Source organism: Neoarius graeffei, chromosome 22 (assembly GCF_027579695.1).
Source record: "Neoarius graeffei isolate fNeoGra1 chromosome 22, fNeoGra1.pri, whole genome shotgun sequence".
Taxonomy (NCBI): Eukaryota; Metazoa; Chordata; class Actinopteri; order Siluriformes; family Ariidae; genus Neoarius; species Neoarius graeffei.
The window spans coordinates 59,168,179-59,186,510 of NC_083590.1; the positions used below are offsets into that span (position 1 = coordinate 59,168,179).

Genomic DNA, 18,332 nt, shown 5'->3' on the forward strand with positions numbered 1-18,332 from the left:
AACCGACGGTTAAAAAAAGAAAAAAAAATCTCCGACAGGCAGAGACGCAACGTGAGTCGCTTTCTACCAAGCACCACGTCTGAACGAACCCACATTTACCAGAACTCTACTGGTTATAATTAAGTACAAACTGAAATAAAAACAAACTTGAAGCTGAAGAAACCTGAAACGTTAACGGAAAAGACCCACGAACCTGAGTGACTGAGGTAGAGACAGAGAGCTGTTCTCTGTGTGAGTGAGCAGAGCGGTGTGTGTAGGGGAGGGGTGCTGTGACGCTGTGTGAGGATTTTCATTCAGTCCGAGCACAGGTATTGACTCGTATTACTCGTATAATACTTGTACTTGGCAAAAGTGCTTTATCCATACCGGATACTCGTTTCAGCCGAGTATCTGTCTCAACTCTACTTGCAAGAGTATAATAAACTCATATTTCTGTCTGCTTTTTCCTAATAGTCTCGAGGTGTTTAATTATTACACTTTTCCACCACAATTCTTGGCGAAGAGGATGGCATGTTACGAGTAGTGGGGACTTTTCCAGATCCAAACTCTGGTTCTCTTTTCAGTCTGATGGTCGACCACACACTTTTATGCGCTTATGCCAGGGATATTGTGAGTTCTCTACTATTTACAATGAAGCGTTGAGACAAAGCCTCAGTTCTCCTGTGCTGACAGAAGGCTCCACCTTAATTCAATACGTGGACAACCTACTTTTGGCCACGCCTTCTAAGGAGCAGTGCAGAGCAGACACGATTTCTTTGTTGAAACATCTGGCTGCAGAAGGTCATAAGGCCAGTCTGCATAAGCTCCAGTTTGTCCAAACAGAGGTGACATTTCTTGGACACACCATGTCAGGCCTGGGTAAGTCTCTGGGATCAGAAAGAATCACAGCCATATAAAATATACCAAAACTTCTAACCAAGAAGTAAATTGTGTCATTTTTGGGTTTGTTTGTTTGTTTATTTAATTTATTGCTATTTTAGCATCTGTGGCTATTTTATGGCCAAAGCAGGTAAAAATAAATATTACACAATTTTTTTTAAACAATCAAACAAATAAATAATTAAAATTTGTTTTTTGTTTTACATCAATACAAGTTAGAAAGTTTAAAACTTTTAAAGGTGGGACCTTAAAAAAGATGTTTACAGCATTATCTTCTTTATGAAACTGCTGCCTTTTAATTCTCAGGACAGAATATGATAATAAAATGTGCTTAATTGATAAAGGCCTGTTGCAAAAATGAACACAGCGGAAGTTCACCTCCAGTCAACAAAAAAACATGAGTGTCTAGAATGTCCAATTCTACATCTAGTATAGACTATTTGATCATGTCTACATGAAAAAGAAAACACAACAGTGTGACATATTTCATATAATTTGTTATTAAGACATTCATCCCATTCAGATTGCCATTTATCAGTGATATAAGAACACAATAAAGGTTTAATATCTGAGGCAGGGATTTGACATTCGGTAACTTCTTCACTCAAGGCTCTTTTGGCAGCACTGCCTGCCTTCTCATTGCTACTCAGACCCACATGGCCAGGAACCCAACAAAAAACAATGTTCAAATTTTGATTTTTAAAAAGTTCCACTTTTTGAAGTATTCGCACAATCAAAGGATGATCAGTTTTTAAAAACTCCAGTGCCTGAAGACATGATCTAGAATCTGTACAAATCAAAGAATACTGTTGATTGGTCTTTTCTATGTATTCAAGAGCTAAAAGCAAGGCTCGAGCCTCAGCTGTAAAAATCGAACATAGTTCTGGAATATGTAGGCCACACTGATTTGATCCAACTGCTATTGCTGATGACACACAGTTATCCATTTTTGAGCCATCAGTATAGATGGGAGTGTGTAAAGGGAAACGCTGTCGTACATCAAAAAACCTATTCTGATACTCATTTGGATGGGTACTTGATTTCTTCCTGTGACTTAAATCCTTTATAATTTCAGGTCATCTCAAAATCCAAGGGGGAACAGAACAAAAACGTGTTGGTGTTAGACTGTCCAAATTAACATTCAAGTCCTCAAGGAAAGGTTTTATTCTAATTCCAAAAGGTCTGATATACTTTCGTCTAGCCTCATAAAATTGCAAAAACTGAGGTTGAAAAACTGTAGAATAGGCAGGATTATCTTTGCACGCTTTAAGTTTGATTGCATACTGAAGAGCCAGCTTCAAGTGCCGTAACTGGAGGGAAGGTTCATTTGCTTCCACATAAAGACTCTGAATTGGGGAAGTTCTAAAAGCTCCCAAGATCAGCCTTAAACCTTGATGATGAACAGTATCCAACATCTAAATGTATGATGTCCTTGCTGATCGATAGACAACTCTCCCATAGTCCAAACGGGACCTCACAAGTACTCTGTAAAGACGTAACAGCACGGTACACTCTGCTCCCCACTTTGTTTTTGCCAGTACTTTTATAATATCCAAAGTTTTAAAGCATCTCTTCTTTAGATATTTCATATGTGGAATGAAAGATAGTTTATCATCAAAAGTAAGGCCAAGGAATTTGACCTCTTTCACCACTTGAATTTCTTCACCATCCATATGGAGGGAAGGGTTATAATGTAAGGACCGAAGTTGACAAAAATGCGTACATACAGTTTTAGATTTAGAAAACTTGAAACCATTTTGAATTGACCATGTACTGATCTTGTTAATACATAACTGGAGTTCTCTTTCAATTGTGCTCATACATTTCCCTCTATAACAAATGAAGAGGTCATCAACATAAAGGCTGCAAAAAAGGTTTGGGCTAATTACTTTTACAATACTGTTGATTTTAACACTGAAAAGAGTGACAGAAAGAATACTACCCTGAGGAACTCCCAGTTCTTGCAAATGTGGAGCTGAAAAAGTAGTTCCTAATTGGACTTGAAAAAGTCTACTGGACAAAAAATTAGAGATAAATATAGGTAGATATCCTCTGAACCCCATGGAATACAGGTCCTTTAAAATACCATATCTCCATGTTGTATCATAGGCCTTTTCAAGATAAAAAAAAAAAAAAATACAGCTATCACGTTCTTTTCTGATAAATCCATCACAAATGTAGGACTCTAATCTAATAACATGGTCCATTGTACTCTTTCTTCGTCTGAAGCCACATTGATACTTATTCAAATGTACTTCTGATTCAAGCATCCAAACAAGTCTATTATTCACCATTCTCTCCATAGTTTTACATAAACAGCTTGTCAAGACAATTGGACGATAGTTGTTAGCATCAGTATGATCTTTTCCTGGTTTTGGAATGGGAATAATTAATGCTTTTTGCCAAGACTTTGGTACATTTTCTGATTGCCAGATGGCATTAAATACTTCCAGAAGATGGGATAATGCACTAGAAGGTAAGTGTTTTAAAAACTGATAATGAATTGCATCAGGCCCCACTGCAGTATCATGGGAATTTCTTATAGAACAGAGAAGTTCATCCATTGAAAAGGGCTGATTGTATGGTTCTGTATTTTCTGACCAGAAATTCAATCCCCTTTGCTCCTCTTTCCAATGCAAGGCTTGAAATTCAAGACGACAATTTTCCACAGATGAATTCTTTTCAAATGACTCTGCAAATTTATTTACTATTTCTTGCTTTGTTGTTAGAAAACTTTCTTGACATTTTAGGTGTTGAACTTGTGAGCCTCCTCCTTTACTCTTCATCTTTTTAATCAAACTCCAAACCTTTTTTGAAGATACATTAGATGCAGTGGCGGCTGGTAGTCTTTCAAACAGGGGAGGCTGGTCGGTTACGATATTTCCAGATTTTAAAAGAAAAAACACATCAATTTTGCCCATACTCTTGCCTCTGATCTGGCTGATTGTTAGCAGGGTCACAAACTGTGAAATAACAGGTTCTTTTGGCCCATCATATACATGATGGTGGTGTTGGGGGGGGGGGGGGGGGGTATATTTTAACATTTTATATTTTAAAATTGTGGCATGTTTAAAAATTGACCTCGGCTGTGTTTTTGTTTAAAAATGTTTTCCAAATTGTAGCTGTGTTTAATTTATATCCAGAAAAATAATATAATATACTCAGCATAAACATTTTAAATAGATTCTATATTTTTGGTCCATCCATGACATATTACTAAAGTAGCCTATTTACTGTTGTTGATGTGGGTCACTTGCTGTTAGCCAATTCACTTTCTCGTACCAGGAGAGCTGAAAGGAACGAGTATTATTCCCTACCTTTTTCACCAAGTCAATTTGAGGCGTTGGTCTACCCTGCTCTTTAATTTTAATTTTTTCCTCAAAAGGAAGACTGGCAAATGGCTTCGCCAAAATTAAATCAGCAATGCTTGGCATCCGTGCGCAGCTTTCTTGCTAGCTGACTAGCCCCCTCAAGTTCAAGTTCAGTCACTCAAATAAACGAAATTTCTGGAACTAAGATAGCAAACTTGACAACACTATATTTACACTTTATTTACAATGAAAATATATACAAACTAAAAAAGCTGGTAGAAACCGTATGTAATGAATGAAATCGAAATGTAAGCCGATCTCTTACAATACACCACAGCACTTGCGAATCCCCATGGGACTGAACTGATGTTGCCAGATACTGCTGACGTTATCCAGCCCAAAATATGTTCAAAACCCGCCAAAATGCACTTAAAACCGCCCAATCTGGCAACACTGTACCGCTGCCTGTCTATAGTTGAAACGAGCTGTCAATCAAATAAAATATCCGTCCGCTTTCACCAATCACCAGTCTCCTCGCGGAAACTGCCATGTCCCTCCCATGTGAGGCTCGGAGTCCGTGGGCGGGCGTTTTCGCAGTATTTGTCCAATAACCGTCTTGCATTTTGAGATTGAAAAGCGCAGAGCTCCCAATCCACTGAGGCTGGGCTGCATCGCGCTGTCACGAGGGGGAAAAACTCACGCACACATTAGGCGAACTGGGGAAAGTTATAACGGAATGATTTCGCACTGTAGTTGGGTTGAGCACATATATTTCTATGATTCTGGATCTGAAATAGCAATGTTATAAGGTCGGCTATAACATAAGCCTAGCGCAATTCATCCTACATGATGTTCGTCATTTTTAGAGGAGGCTGAGCCTCCCTCGTTGTCTTAGAGCAATCGCCCGTGATTAGATGTAAGACTTGATACATATTTTCTCCAGCTTTGTGTCTTAGTTTCATTAATGGTCCTACGTGCTTGAGCTCAGCAGATTTTCAATTTAGTAAGGTTTTCAGTTGTTGGATGCTTGTTAAAAACCCTCTGCACTTTTTTCCGGGCTTCAATGACCTTTTTACAGTTATCATCAAACCATGGGTTGGACCTATGGTATGGCTTTCCTGAGGTCTTTGGGACCGTTCATCTGCAATTACAATTAATGTTTTAGTGAAATGGTCAACAAAATTTTCAATATTTTGGGGCATTTGACCGAGTTGATCAGCACAAAGATCTTGAAAAAGCTTCCAATTTGCTTTTTAAGTTGCCACCTTGGGGGTCTTAATTGTATATCTGCTTCTGTAGATGATATTATCAAAGGGGAAATGATCACTCCCACAAAGGTCATCCAAGATTCGCCAGGAAAAGTGAAGCAAAATGTCAGGATCACATATGGATAAATCAATTGCTGAATAGGTTCCATGACCTGGATGTAAATAGGTAAAAGATCCATCATCCAGTCATTTTTAGTAATATGGGGATGGCAGTTGTTCAGCTAGATTGTCCAAGTCTTGCAAAGTTACAGTTGCATCAGGTGGAATATAGATAGAACACACGGTAGTAACTTTATGAAGAGTTAGGCGAAGTGCTACGGCTTGTAGATGAGTAGTAACTATAAAATGACTATGAATTATGTCATTCCTTACTAAAACAGCTGCTCCCCCAGAAGGACGCTGAATGTTTGGGCCATAAGCATTAAACATTGAATAATTTTTTAAGGATATGAGATTATTTGGTGAAAAGTGAGTCTCTTGAAGACAAAAGGCAAGAGGGTTAAACAGAGCAGCCAGATGCTGCAGTTCAGAAAAATTGGCTTTAAAACCACGACAGTTCCACTGAATAATATGACTAGTTATCATCAGCTGGGTAAGACTGGAACAGGACCCTTGTTCCTACTTTTAGGGGAGGAGCTTCAACTGCAAGAGGTTGAGGCTTCCTTCATTTCAACATCCTTAGAATTTCCATTCTTATTTTCTTGACTTGCTTTGGATTGAGAAGTAGAATTAGTTGATTTCTTTTTTTCTTTCGGTGGCTGGGAGAGATCTAGCATGACTAAAGCTTGACTGGCAGAGGACTGGGTGCTCCCAATTTTGCTTTTATTGGAAGTTGCTGAATTTTTATTTCCACTGACTAATTGTGGTTTACCTTTGGTCACCCAAATTAAATCTGTTTGGCAATCAATTGTCTTCATAGGGGGTTTAACAACAGAAGCAAAGGATTGTTGGAACCTGAACATAGGAAAACCTTCCACCTGTTTTCTTGTTTCTGGATAACTTATCTTCTTAGTGGTCCTGATTCTTTGAATTTCTTTTTCCTTAATCCATACAGGGCAGTCTTTTGATGAGGCTGTATGATTCCCTTGGCAGTTGCAGCATTTTGGTGATCTTGTACAGACAAATTCATGTCCATCTTCTCCACAGGTACAGCAAACTGGCTTGTTTTTACATCCAGCAAAGCCGTGACCAAATTTCTGGCAATTAAAACATCTCAAAGGGTTAGGGATGTATTTATCCACAGGCACACTTAAGTATCCAATTAGGATTCTTTCTGGAAGATCATGCAGGGTGAAGGTCAAGATATAGGTTTGATATAGGCCAGTTTTAATTATTTTATCTTCCCTTTTCAAAGTTATTCTCTTCACAGGCGTCAGTCCTTGTTGTTTCAATTCAGTGGCTATTTCAGCTTCTTCCATATCATGGAGATCTCTAGTGTGGATTACACCTTTACAACTATTCAGATGAGGATGAGGAAAAGTCCGCACTGAGACTCCTGCTAATACATTACAATACAACAAATTTTCTGCATGAGATTTTTTTGGAGTATTCAACCAGAATCTAACCAGATCTCAATTTTTTAACATCTTTAACTGCCCCTGCTATTCCTGAAATTCCTTTCTGTATCGCAAAAGGGGACATCTTAGTAAGAGGCATGTCTAGCGACAGAGATTCAAGAACTATAAATTTCTGCCAATTATTAATTTTAGAGGGGAAGATCCATGCCATTTCAGAAGTATCATCCAAGTTTTCATCCATTAACCTTTTCTTATTGGGTTGATTATTAGCCATATTTGTGGATTAAAATTCATCATCTCTGCTCCTCACCCACCTCGGAGCCCAACAAGGGGATGCACAGAGCTGCGGTTCTCCTCCAGATATGCATCAAGGATACAGGGATGGTATACTCAAGCAACTTAAACAAAAAAATGTTCATATCACTCAATTGACCCTCAGCCAAAGCCTTCAAGGAAAAGTAAAAGTATGGTCCTACAAAAATATTCCAGAGAAAACTTTGACAAGCCGATCGATTGGATCGGGCCCTTCCAACCTCCCATCTAAGTGAAGTAGGAGCCAAAGCACTGTGTTGGACTTGTGGCAGCCACAGCAAGACACATTCCTCAAGTGCCAGGAATTCTTCCTCCACTGACACAGGTAGCAACTCATGGCAAACAAGTCGCCCCATTTGTCACCTCTTACAATCAGCAAGGGGGTGCTGGGGACCTATTCTACCCCGGGCCCCCACGGGGATCATTTTTGTGTATGTGCTCATATTGTTGTGCATTTATTCCTAATTATTCTATTATTGAGTCTCCCCTCAGTTCACTGATCCATGGCAAGGGCCTACAACCTCATGATAAGGTGACTTGGAGTCCTGCAGTGGAAGAGACATTTGTTGAGCTTAAGTTAGCTCTCCAGAGCACTCCCACATTGGGGATCCCAGACCCTGCTTGTCCTTTCATCCAAACAGTCGATCAGAAATCAGGATGTATGATGTCAGTATTACTAAACAGCATTACAACCAGTTGCATATTATTCTGCTAAACTTGACCCTGTTGCAGTGGGTTTACCACTATGTCTCAGAGTTGTTGCTGCAGCTGAAAAGGCTGTGGTAGCCTCACAAGACATAGTGGGCTATTCAGAACGAACGTTATTGGTTCCACATGCTGTTTCTGCTCTTCTCCTAAAAGGAAAAAAATCTCATCTGTCAGATACAGTATCTGGATAAGATACAACACTGTGTTCCTTGAAGAAAAAACATCTCATCTCTCAGATACAGTATCTGGATAAGATACAATGCTGTGTTCCTCAAAATGCCTAACAATCACAGTAAAATGTTGTTCTATTTTAAATTAGAGGTCTGCGCGGGTCGGATTTTTCAGTCCCGCTCCCGCCCGCAAAGAATTATGATTTTCAGTCCCGCTCCCGCCTGCCATATTTTGTCCCGCTCCCGCCCGCAAATCCTGCATGATGCAGACGTTTGCGTTATTTCTCAGGAAAGTTCTTGTCTTGACACAGCGTGATGGTGCCCCGCCCCCTACTTTGAGTGGATTTGAGCATAAATATCTACAGCTCACGTTCACGTTTGTTATTATTTACCTTGTTTCTGAATTTGGAATGTTGAAATGGCAGCATGTAGACCTAATAATAATAATTATTTAAGTAGGCTAATCATTTAAGTATGCGCTCTCCCGTGGTGCGTCTCCTATGAATAATTAGTGTGAAAGGAGAGATGGATCGCACTCTTGAACTTATTCTTTTAGTTACATTTCTTTTCAGTTGTTTTTAGCAGCAGAAGGAGACAAACGTTTTGGCTGTTGCCTTCGTCAGTGTCTCTAATAATAATAATAATAATAATAAACAATAAAAAAAAGACAGGCAAGCACGTAATTCCAAGTGGAAATTTGGTATATTCATTGTTCAGCCATACAAAACATTAGGCTAACCCAGTTTACATTTGTAAAGCATTTCTAACTAGAATATCCTATAGAATACCCTATAATACCCTAGAATACCCTATATATATTTTTAAAGCAGCACTTACTTTTGAAGCACTGTGAGCTTCAGTAAAGGAGCTCTGCTCTTCTGCCATGATCGGAGATCTCAAACACGGAAGAGGAAAGGAATCGGAAACGTACGAGAGTTATTTATCCTCTCCTGGATCAGAATCAGAATTCTGATGACCAGCTCATCTAAGGTGTCATTGAGGCATCATGTTAGTGTGGGTCACTGGAGGCTGGGTGTGAACGGCGAGTCATTAGAGTGATCAAAGGATTGCCCGTTAGGGTGATCAATGGCAAATTTAAGATGCCATTCCTCACTCAATCTGGCAATCTGACTCTCTCTGCAAATTTAGGCATCTTAAAATGTTTTTATTAATGCCAAATAAAATATCCAGCACAAATTATATATGATAGACATAAATTAATAATTTATAAATTTTATTTTAAACACGTTTTTAGTTAGCGGGACTGCAGCTTATCACCGCTCCCGCGCGCACCCGCATATGTGCACTCCCGCTCCCGCCCACGCCCGCAATGAGCTTTCAAAATTTGTCCCGCGCCATACTGCTTTGCGGCGGGTCCCGCAAGTCCCGCGGGACTCCCGCGGGAGTGCAGGGCTCTATTTTAAATCCCATGACGCTATTACCCACGGAGGACGTCAGTAAGCCTCACTGTTGTGTTTCCACCATTTCCCAGAGTTGTTCGCCTCGCTCTGATTTCAGTGAGGTTCCTCTGCAAAGCCCAGACTTAGTGCTTTTTGTGGATGGCTCTGCTACAATAAAAAAAAAAATAATAATAATTAAAAAAAAAAACCCAGATTCTGGTAAGAACCTTATTGGTTTCGCAGTGGTCTCTGCCCATGAAACCCTAGTTTCAGGGTCACTTCCAAGTCACTTTTCGGCACAGGCTGCTGAACTAGTGGCACTCACAGAGGCCTGTAAATTCACAGAAGGTAAGACAGTGACTATATACACAGACAGTAGGCATGCTTTTGGAGTAGCACACAATTTTGTTTGGGATTTTGGTACATTGTGGAAACATCATAGATTTCTAACATCTACAAGAGAACCTATAGCACATCACACACTCAAAGAACTGTTGGATGCCATTTTACTCCCTAAGCAGGTTGCCATTTGTAAATATGGAGCTCATATTAACTCAACTGATCTGGTCTCCGCAGGTAACACTGCTGCTGACGCAGCTGCTAAAGCAGCTGCCTCCAAGGGTTCCCCATTTGCACTTGCATTAACCCTAACTTTGTCTCAGAATCTTCTTTCCAGGTTTGCTACGCTGGAGCAGGTTCAGTCACCAGCCACATCAGAGAAGACAGCACGCTGGAAAAAAGCCAGTTGTGTTAAATGTAATGGGCTGTGGTATGGTCCTCATACCAGGCCAGGTCATGTGGGAATGCCCTGCCTTCCTAGTTGTTATTTCCCCATGTTTGCCAAGTTGATACATGGGTGGGACCACATATCAAAAGGGGGAAATGATGGGCTATATGGCTAAGTACTGGTTCACAAAGGGGTTTTCAATTTTCTCCCAAAGATTTTGTGAAAAATGTCCCATAAATTCTGTTTGGCAAGCCACCCAACACTGGCGTGGGCTCAGGGCCTAAACCACAAGCCCCAGCTGTGTTATGTGAAGATGAAATGTTGAGTTATTGTATGGATCTCTTCTCTGCTTTCTCCATCACTCACAAGCAGGTGAGGGATGCACTTCCAGTCCCACCGTCCGGACCTCTACATGACTTGAAGCCTGGCGATTGGATTGTGGTGAAAGACCTGAGACGGAAGAGCTGGAGACAGTCACGGTGGTTAGGACCATATCAGGTGCTGGTGACGACGCAAACAGCTGTTAAGATTGGGTAAAGAGCCACTTGGATACACGCCTCACACTGCAAGCGCACACCACTGCCAGGGGAAAAACAGGAGGATGAAGAGGAATCATCAGAGATGAAGGAAAAAGAAAGCAGTGAGTAAGTGAAGCTAGTGGGGTGTCATGGAATTTTGGTGAGGTGGTCAGAGGGCAAAAGCGCGTGCCTGCACTCGGTGCACCAAAAGACGTCAAGAATAGTGAAGTGTCACCCCCTAACAGCACCTATCAGTGTTTCTCCATCTGATGATGCTTGAGACATATGATGAAGATAGTGCATGCCATCATGAAAAGTTACCAGATGGTGAAGATGGATCCAGAGGAGCTCCCAGACTGGCCTCCAAGGCCATATGTGAATTAACCACCTCTCTCAAATGGGAATGATTATGAACTATAGATACATTTTTGCTATATATATGTGTGTGTGTGTGTGTGTGTGTGTGTGTGTGTGTGTGTGTGTAATATGGGTCCATCTCAGAAACTGGTCTCTCATTTGGGACATGATGGTCAAAAAATAAATTTTCTAATTTTACTTTTTTTTTTGCATTTACTTAACACTCAATGTTTCTTTTCTCATCTCATCTCATTATCTGTAGCCGCTTTATCCTTCTACAGGGTCGCAGGCAAGCTGGAGCCTATCCCAGCTGACTACGGGCGAAAGGCAGGGTACACCCTGGACAAGTTGCCAGGTCATCACAGGGCTAATGTTTCTTTTGTCATGTTTAATAAGAATAAAGATAGTATCTTGCTTTCACTGGCCTCCACTGTGGAAATTTTTTGTGATTACAATTCAAATGCTTTTGTAAAATTGATTTACATATAAAATAACTACATCATGAAGAATTAAAGCCCCTCCTTCACAGATGAGTGAAAATATTGAATAAATTTCCTCTTTTTGATTGCTTGGGTTAAAAATGCCAAGTTATGATGACTGAATTGATTATTCACTTAAATATGAATAATATGATACATTCTGGGTATTTGATATGGCGAAATAGGACACAATGGAAAACTCAAGAACACACCGGAAAGATGAGAATAACGGCGGTGGTAAAAGAACAGCGACTGTACTGGCTGAAAGTCGCGCGGGTCTCTGCTGCAGCGTGCAAGCAACGGGACATCACTACCGCACCGGACAGAGCGTGAGGCAGGGGTGGGGCAAAATGACTGGCCATAGATTCTATCAAAAGTTCGATCTAAATTGACCATGGTTGCAAAATATTGGCCAAAAATACGCAAACACTACGAAATATGAAAGTAAGATGAAAAAGAAACATTCTATTGCCTTATACTGCAAGACTAAAACAAAATAAAACTCTCAAAACTCACCTTTTCAGTGATAACGTCCAAACAGATCACCCGCGTAACAGAAAGACCGCAAATGGAAGCACAATCAACTTCTAACTGTTGGAGTGGAAAATTCCATTCTACACATGCAAATTAGATTAGATTAGGTAAAACTTTACTGATCCCTTTGGGAGGGTTCCCTCAGGGAAATTAAGAATGTGTGTTAATGTGTGTCTTTCCCCACACACAAATAACACGCTACGGTAAAAAATAGACCACAACTCATTTTATAGCTCAGAAATTCATACAAGACCAGCTACCATCGTAACATATTCTATAAGAAACATATTCTATACCTAACTTTCAGCTTTCGTTTTAAAAAAACAAAATTGCAGATTTATAACAATGTTTATATGGCATAGTGATTTTAAGTTACTACTTTTGGTGAGGTCGTGACCTTGACTCTGAGGCTTTCCGTTTAGATCAAAACACATGACTGTATTGGTTTCGGGTTTGCGGAAAATGGAGTTACAACAGCGATCAAATATTTTGCATGATGTTTTATTATGGTTATGATTATTCTGTGAGCGCACCAATCCTTAGGTGTATAAAGTTACAACTTAAAATACAATTAGTGATAACTGTAGACTTTTCAGTGGACTACGACCTTTTTAAGGGAATGCGATGTAGTCAACCATTTATCATGCCCCAGATCAAGCCGCCATTTTTCCACAAATTTGCAGAATTTTTGCCAAATTCTGAATAGAGTATTCACATCAAAGATTTCGTTTTATCTGTATTATTTCTTTCATCATTTTATTTCAAATTAAAACCAACATCACTATTCAAAACCGTATAGTTTATTGACTGTGAGTATATTTAGTGGGGTACTCCCACAGAACCAAGTTTATGAGACAGACCTATATATACGGAGAGAGCTTATGCTTATTGCTGGCTGAAGAAATAACATGATAGCTATGTTTGATATGTGTAATGTGAATCTGCATATTTTCCGATCTGTTCATTTGCGTAGAGATGTTTCACAAAAACAGCAGTATAATCGTTTCCATTTCCTTGTTAATATTATTATAGTTATGAAAGAACTGATAAAAGGGGGAATGTGTAGAGGAAAATGTAATTTTTAGAGAATTTATCATTTTAGACCGTAGTGATCTTTAGAAAGGTAAGCTTCAGAGACACTGTCTCTCATCATGTTGATATAAGATAAAGAATGTTTTTGTGACACACTACTCTATTCTGCAAGGTTATATGAAGCATGTGTATATGCAAGATAGCAGAAAATATGCCCCTGACCGTGAAAAGAGATAAAAAGAGAACATCTGATATGTCAGTCATGTTAAGCTGTATAAAGAGTGCGCATAATATCAAGAGGGCGCTTCTCTGGGTGAAACGCTTTGTGATTTTCATTGTGGAGAAGCCAGCTCTCGCAAGAGTATAATAAACTCATATTTCTGTCTGCTTTTTCATAACAGTCTCGAGGTGTTGAATTATTACGCTTTTCCACTGCAGTGCTCTCACACACCCATGACTGGCTAGTGTAATTGACCGAGCAGGGAAGAGAGAGCATGCCAGCTCTCCCTCCCAGAGAGCCCAGACAATTCTGCTCTCTTAAGCGCTCAACCACAGATGACTGACATCATCAAGATTCGAAAGTGGCAATATCTGGATGACGGGGAGGATGATGGGGACAACACTTTCCTGCTGTGCAACTCGGGATCCACAGGGCATGCATTTTACGCTACTTCTGGTTAAATTGTGCAAGATGAATAAAACTGCAACAGTATTTTGTGGTTTACTATACAGTCAGTTTCGCAATAAGATATGCAGTGGGCTGACTTCACATGTCACAAAAGAAGCCAATAGACTTCACCCTCTCTGTTTGGTCATTGTCACCTGATAGAGAAGACCTACCTGGTTGGTGGAACAGGCCAAAATGAGTTCTCTGGGAGTGTGCTCTGGTTATTGTAGACTGCACTGTGCAACAGCTTTCATCCCAGAAACACTGTTCGACTCAGAAATGTGTCACTAGATGATACAAAAAATAACCTCTATAACCTCTTAGACAAAAGTAACACCTTGCTGGCTGGTTGTTCCTGTAGGTGCAGGACTGAGTTCTTTGGTGTACTCCTCTTCATGCCACACCAAGAGCTCATGTCCTGGGTTAATGGGTCGACAGCAACGATACAGAATGCCCCCTCGATACCGAAATGCCACAAGATTCTGTTCTTCTTCATTACGGGCACAATTCACATACCTAAAAGAGTGAGGCAACATTCCAGAAAAGGTAAAAATCAGATCAGAGTCACAGACTTGGAGAAAGCAAGGCAGAGATATCAGTGACTTGAAGATAAAGTTCTTCCAACAAATGAGGAGCTGTAAAATCAAATCACTAAAACGACCCAACAACTGGTGCATTCCTCACCTCATCCAATTCACATGCATCTCTCTTTTGGTATCGATGTATTGTTCACACTGCATGCTCCTGTATACCTGTAGAAAAATACCACATTTACATTTTTCTTCACTAAATCAATCTATTGCTTTAAATGAGGTATACAGAAACGAGAACAATGGCTGATGCCAATATTATATTAAGCCTCATGAAGGCTGAAGTAAAAGGTTCTCGACTGTATCTTAAGATTCACAAAACAGCTGACAAGCTCCAAGATGAATTTAGTAACTGTAGAAAAATGCAGACAAAGCTTTATCAGAATTTAGGCAAAGGAAAGGTTCATCATGAAAGGCTTTATGTCCGACATGGCAAAGCTGTGCTGTGAATCAGACCTCTCTGATAAATATCCATCCCTTGTTTTTTGGTCTCTAAACAGAAAGTTACAAAAATGCGCAACTTTAAAGTCAGTTCTGTCAATAAATGGGTTTTATATAAAATATTTTGGATTTGTACAAGTAATATTTATTTGCCATAAGTGTTTGGGAGCTAATGTTGGTTTAGTTCAGTGTAGCAGTGTTCATTTTTCTCATCTCATCTCATTATCTCTAGCTGCTTTATCCTGTTCTACAGGGTCGCAGGCAAGCTGGAGCCTATCCCAGCTGACTACGGGTGAAAGGCGGGGTACACCCTGGACAAGTCGCCAGGTCATCACAGGGCTGACACATAGACACAGACAACCATTCACACTCACACCTACGGTCAATTTAGAGTCACCAGTTAACCTAACCTGCATGTCTTTGGACTGTGGGGGAAACCGGAGCACCCGGAGGAAACCCACGCGGACACGGGGAGAACATGCAAACTCCACACAGAAAGGCCCTCGCCGGCCACGGGGCTCGAACCCGGACCTTCTTGCTGTGAGGCGACAGCGCTAACCACTACACCACCGTGCCGCCCTAGTGTTCATTTTTAATTTAAAGAATTTTAAATTTACTTTTAGTCTTAGTTGTGGACTGAAAATTGCAGTTAAATTTTAATCTTTTTTTTCATTAAGATTTAATGAGTGGAACTCAATTTTAATTTTAGTCTAATTCTAGTTTAGTCATAATTTTCTCAGATAGTTGCATGGTATTTGTAAAATGTGCCCTGTAGTTTTAAAGGAGAACTGAAAGCAAATTTATCAAAATTCTATTTCTCATTTTATAAAATGTAGGAATGCATTTCTGACAGCTATTTTGTCACTGCTATAGCAAGTTATGAGTGTTTGAAATATGCTATGTAATATATCAGTCCATATGTCAAAACAATGGCCATAAACGAGATTCGCAGAGACCTGTGCGAGACTTCATAGGACGGAAGTAAAACGTACAGCGGAAATCAAAGTGACCAACATTGACCAATGTTGGCAAAAGGCATGTGCGCCCTCCTTTGAATGCTGAAGTAATCAAGCCAGAAGTTTTCCCTGTGTCTGAAATCGCTCCCTATTCACTATACAGGGCACTATATAGCGGGGACACCATTTTGTAGTGCTGTCCGAAACCTGAGTGAGGATTATGTGGGAAATACACTCAGTATAATATGTATTTATCACAAAAATACATGCATGTATTTATTATTTTGAAAACCTACCAGCCGCCTGACCTGGCACGTTTTAATTTCCATTAAAATTAATTTCCATCTTCATGCTTGGCAGAGGAAACGTGAAGTCCATAAGACGAAGGCAGCAGGCACCGCATTAGCCATGACTGAACATTTGTGCCCAACATGTGGTCGATACTTTCGTGCTCGAATTGGCCTTAGTCATCTTTGGACACACAGAACCTAATCAAGTACTCCGATGTTATGGTCATCTTCGCATTGGCGATGGACGAACATCAATTATGCGACAGTAATGGTGTAAATACCAGCGCAACGGACTAGTCCTTATCCTGTCGTCTTTCCAACTCTTCTCAGTTGGTTCAAAGTCATATGGAATAATCTCCATGTCATGTATGCAAGGGAGGTGGACGTATATGCAGAAGTTTACAGTTTAATAAAGTGCAGAATATATACATATCACTCAATCACAACATGTGTTTGATACGTTCATGCTTGAATTGGCCTCATCAGTCATCTTCGGACAGTCATCTTAATCACCACTACTCCCAGGTCCACTCTGGCCCGGAGTGGTAGCACCTGTGAGAGCCCCAACTATGGGTTAAATAATAACCAATGGAATGCGTGGGGATGTAGAAATACTTGGGATGGTGTCCGAGTGCACAGTAACCCCACTGGGAGTGAAGGACCCCTAGTTCTCGTCAGAACATTCTTCTTGGAGAGGGAAACTCGTAGATAAAACCTGAGGTTCAGTTGGTTGCTGGTTGTCTCAACCCCTGTTGTGCCACTGGAGTCAAACTGACTGTACTAAGAAGTGGGTTTAGTGATGTGCAGCACTTTATCCACTCAAAACAAACTCACGCACAGGAATTTTTTTGACTCCTGGAACGTTATATGGACTCACGATTAAGCCCTGCGGCGATAGGAGCGCAGCGAAGCATACAGGCCTAACAAGCTGGGAGTATGTAATTGTTAACCTACATGTAGGCGGCTTGGGATATTGGTTGCTTTGTTGCCAACCCATGGCAATGGCATGATTCGGCAGCACCTCAAGCAACGTAGCAGCCTTCTTTAGGGATAGCCTGCTCACCTGCTGGTCAGGAGGGGACCTAGAAAAGGTGGTCCTAAAAAAGCTTGCCTAATTTTAAACCAGTCAGCAACCCACGGCTGGAGGTTGTTCACTGTGCAGGCGAAATACAAGCAATGAACAAACCACTGAGTTAAATCATGGACAACGACAAAAATGGACTCGATCAAATCTATGGATAGCATGTTGGAATGTACGTACCCTGTTAAACTTACCGGGATCTCATCATCCTGAGCATCGCACTGCACTTATATGTAGGGAATTGTCTCGATATGGTTTAGATATAGTTGCACTCTCAGAAACAAGATTCTCTGATGATGGCCAAACGACTCTGAGGTTACACGTCAAAACAATTCATGACAGTAGTCAGTGTATACACACCGACTCTAGTTAGTCCCCAGGATGAAATAAACACCTTTTACGATGATCTGAGAACAGTACTGAGAAATGTTGATAAGAATGACAAACTTGCACTTCTGGGGGACTTTAATGCCTGTGTTGGATGTGACCATGAACTCTGGAGTAGCATAGGTAGACATGGAATGGGAATGTATAATGCAAATGGCCTACTCTTTTTGCAGCTTTGCCAGGAGTTTGATTTAGTGATAACCAATACTTGGTTCAGGCAGAAAGACAAATATAAAGCTACTTGCAAACGTTCTCGACTACATAATTGTTCGCAGAAAAGACATGATGTAACATCTACTCGATGCATGCGAGGGGCTGAATGCTGGACAGACCACAGACTCGTGCGTGCCTGTATGGCTATCATAGTCTGTAAGATCCAAAGGTGTCGTTGTGCAAAGTCACTTAAGCAAATCGACATATCCAAACTAAAGATCCCTGGGAAGCTCATAGAATACCGAGAAACAGTGCAATCAATTAACCTAAACAAGGATGACGTATGTGCGAGTTTTAGCAAACAGCTCTATGATGCCGGTTCTTCAGTGTTAGGATTTGTTAAAAGGAAACAAGAGGACTGATTCCAAGAAAACACTGGGTTAGCATCAAGGTTACTTGAAGAAAAGAAAGTGGCGTATGACAGGCTTTTGTCTTGTCATGCGCCAGAGCGTGAACGGGATAAGCTTGAGAAGGATTTTAAGGAATGCAAGGCCA

General features: G+C 40.5%; 1 protein-coding gene across 5 annotated transcripts in view; it reads right to left on the reverse strand.

The window, feature by feature from the left end:
• Positions 1 to 18,332, reverse strand: part of LOC132870999 (gastrula zinc finger protein XlCGF26.1-like) — a 241,713-nt gene that overhangs the window by 163,869 nt on the left and 59,512 nt on the right. For 4 of the 5 annotated variants that reach the window (XM_060905124.1, XM_060905120.1, XM_060905119.1 and 1 more), the window contains 2 exons: positions 14,564 to 14,631; positions 14,217 to 14,395 (listed from right to left, as the gene is read on the reverse strand). The exons of the other annotated variant lie outside the window; for it this stretch is intronic. In XM_060905124.1, coding sequence (XP_060761107.1) covers positions 14,217 to 14,395; positions 14,564 to 14,631 — 247 coding nt within the window. The remainder of the gene's footprint in view (positions 1 to 14,216; positions 14,396 to 14,563; positions 14,632 to 18,332) is intronic. 5 annotated transcript variants of the gene reach the window in all.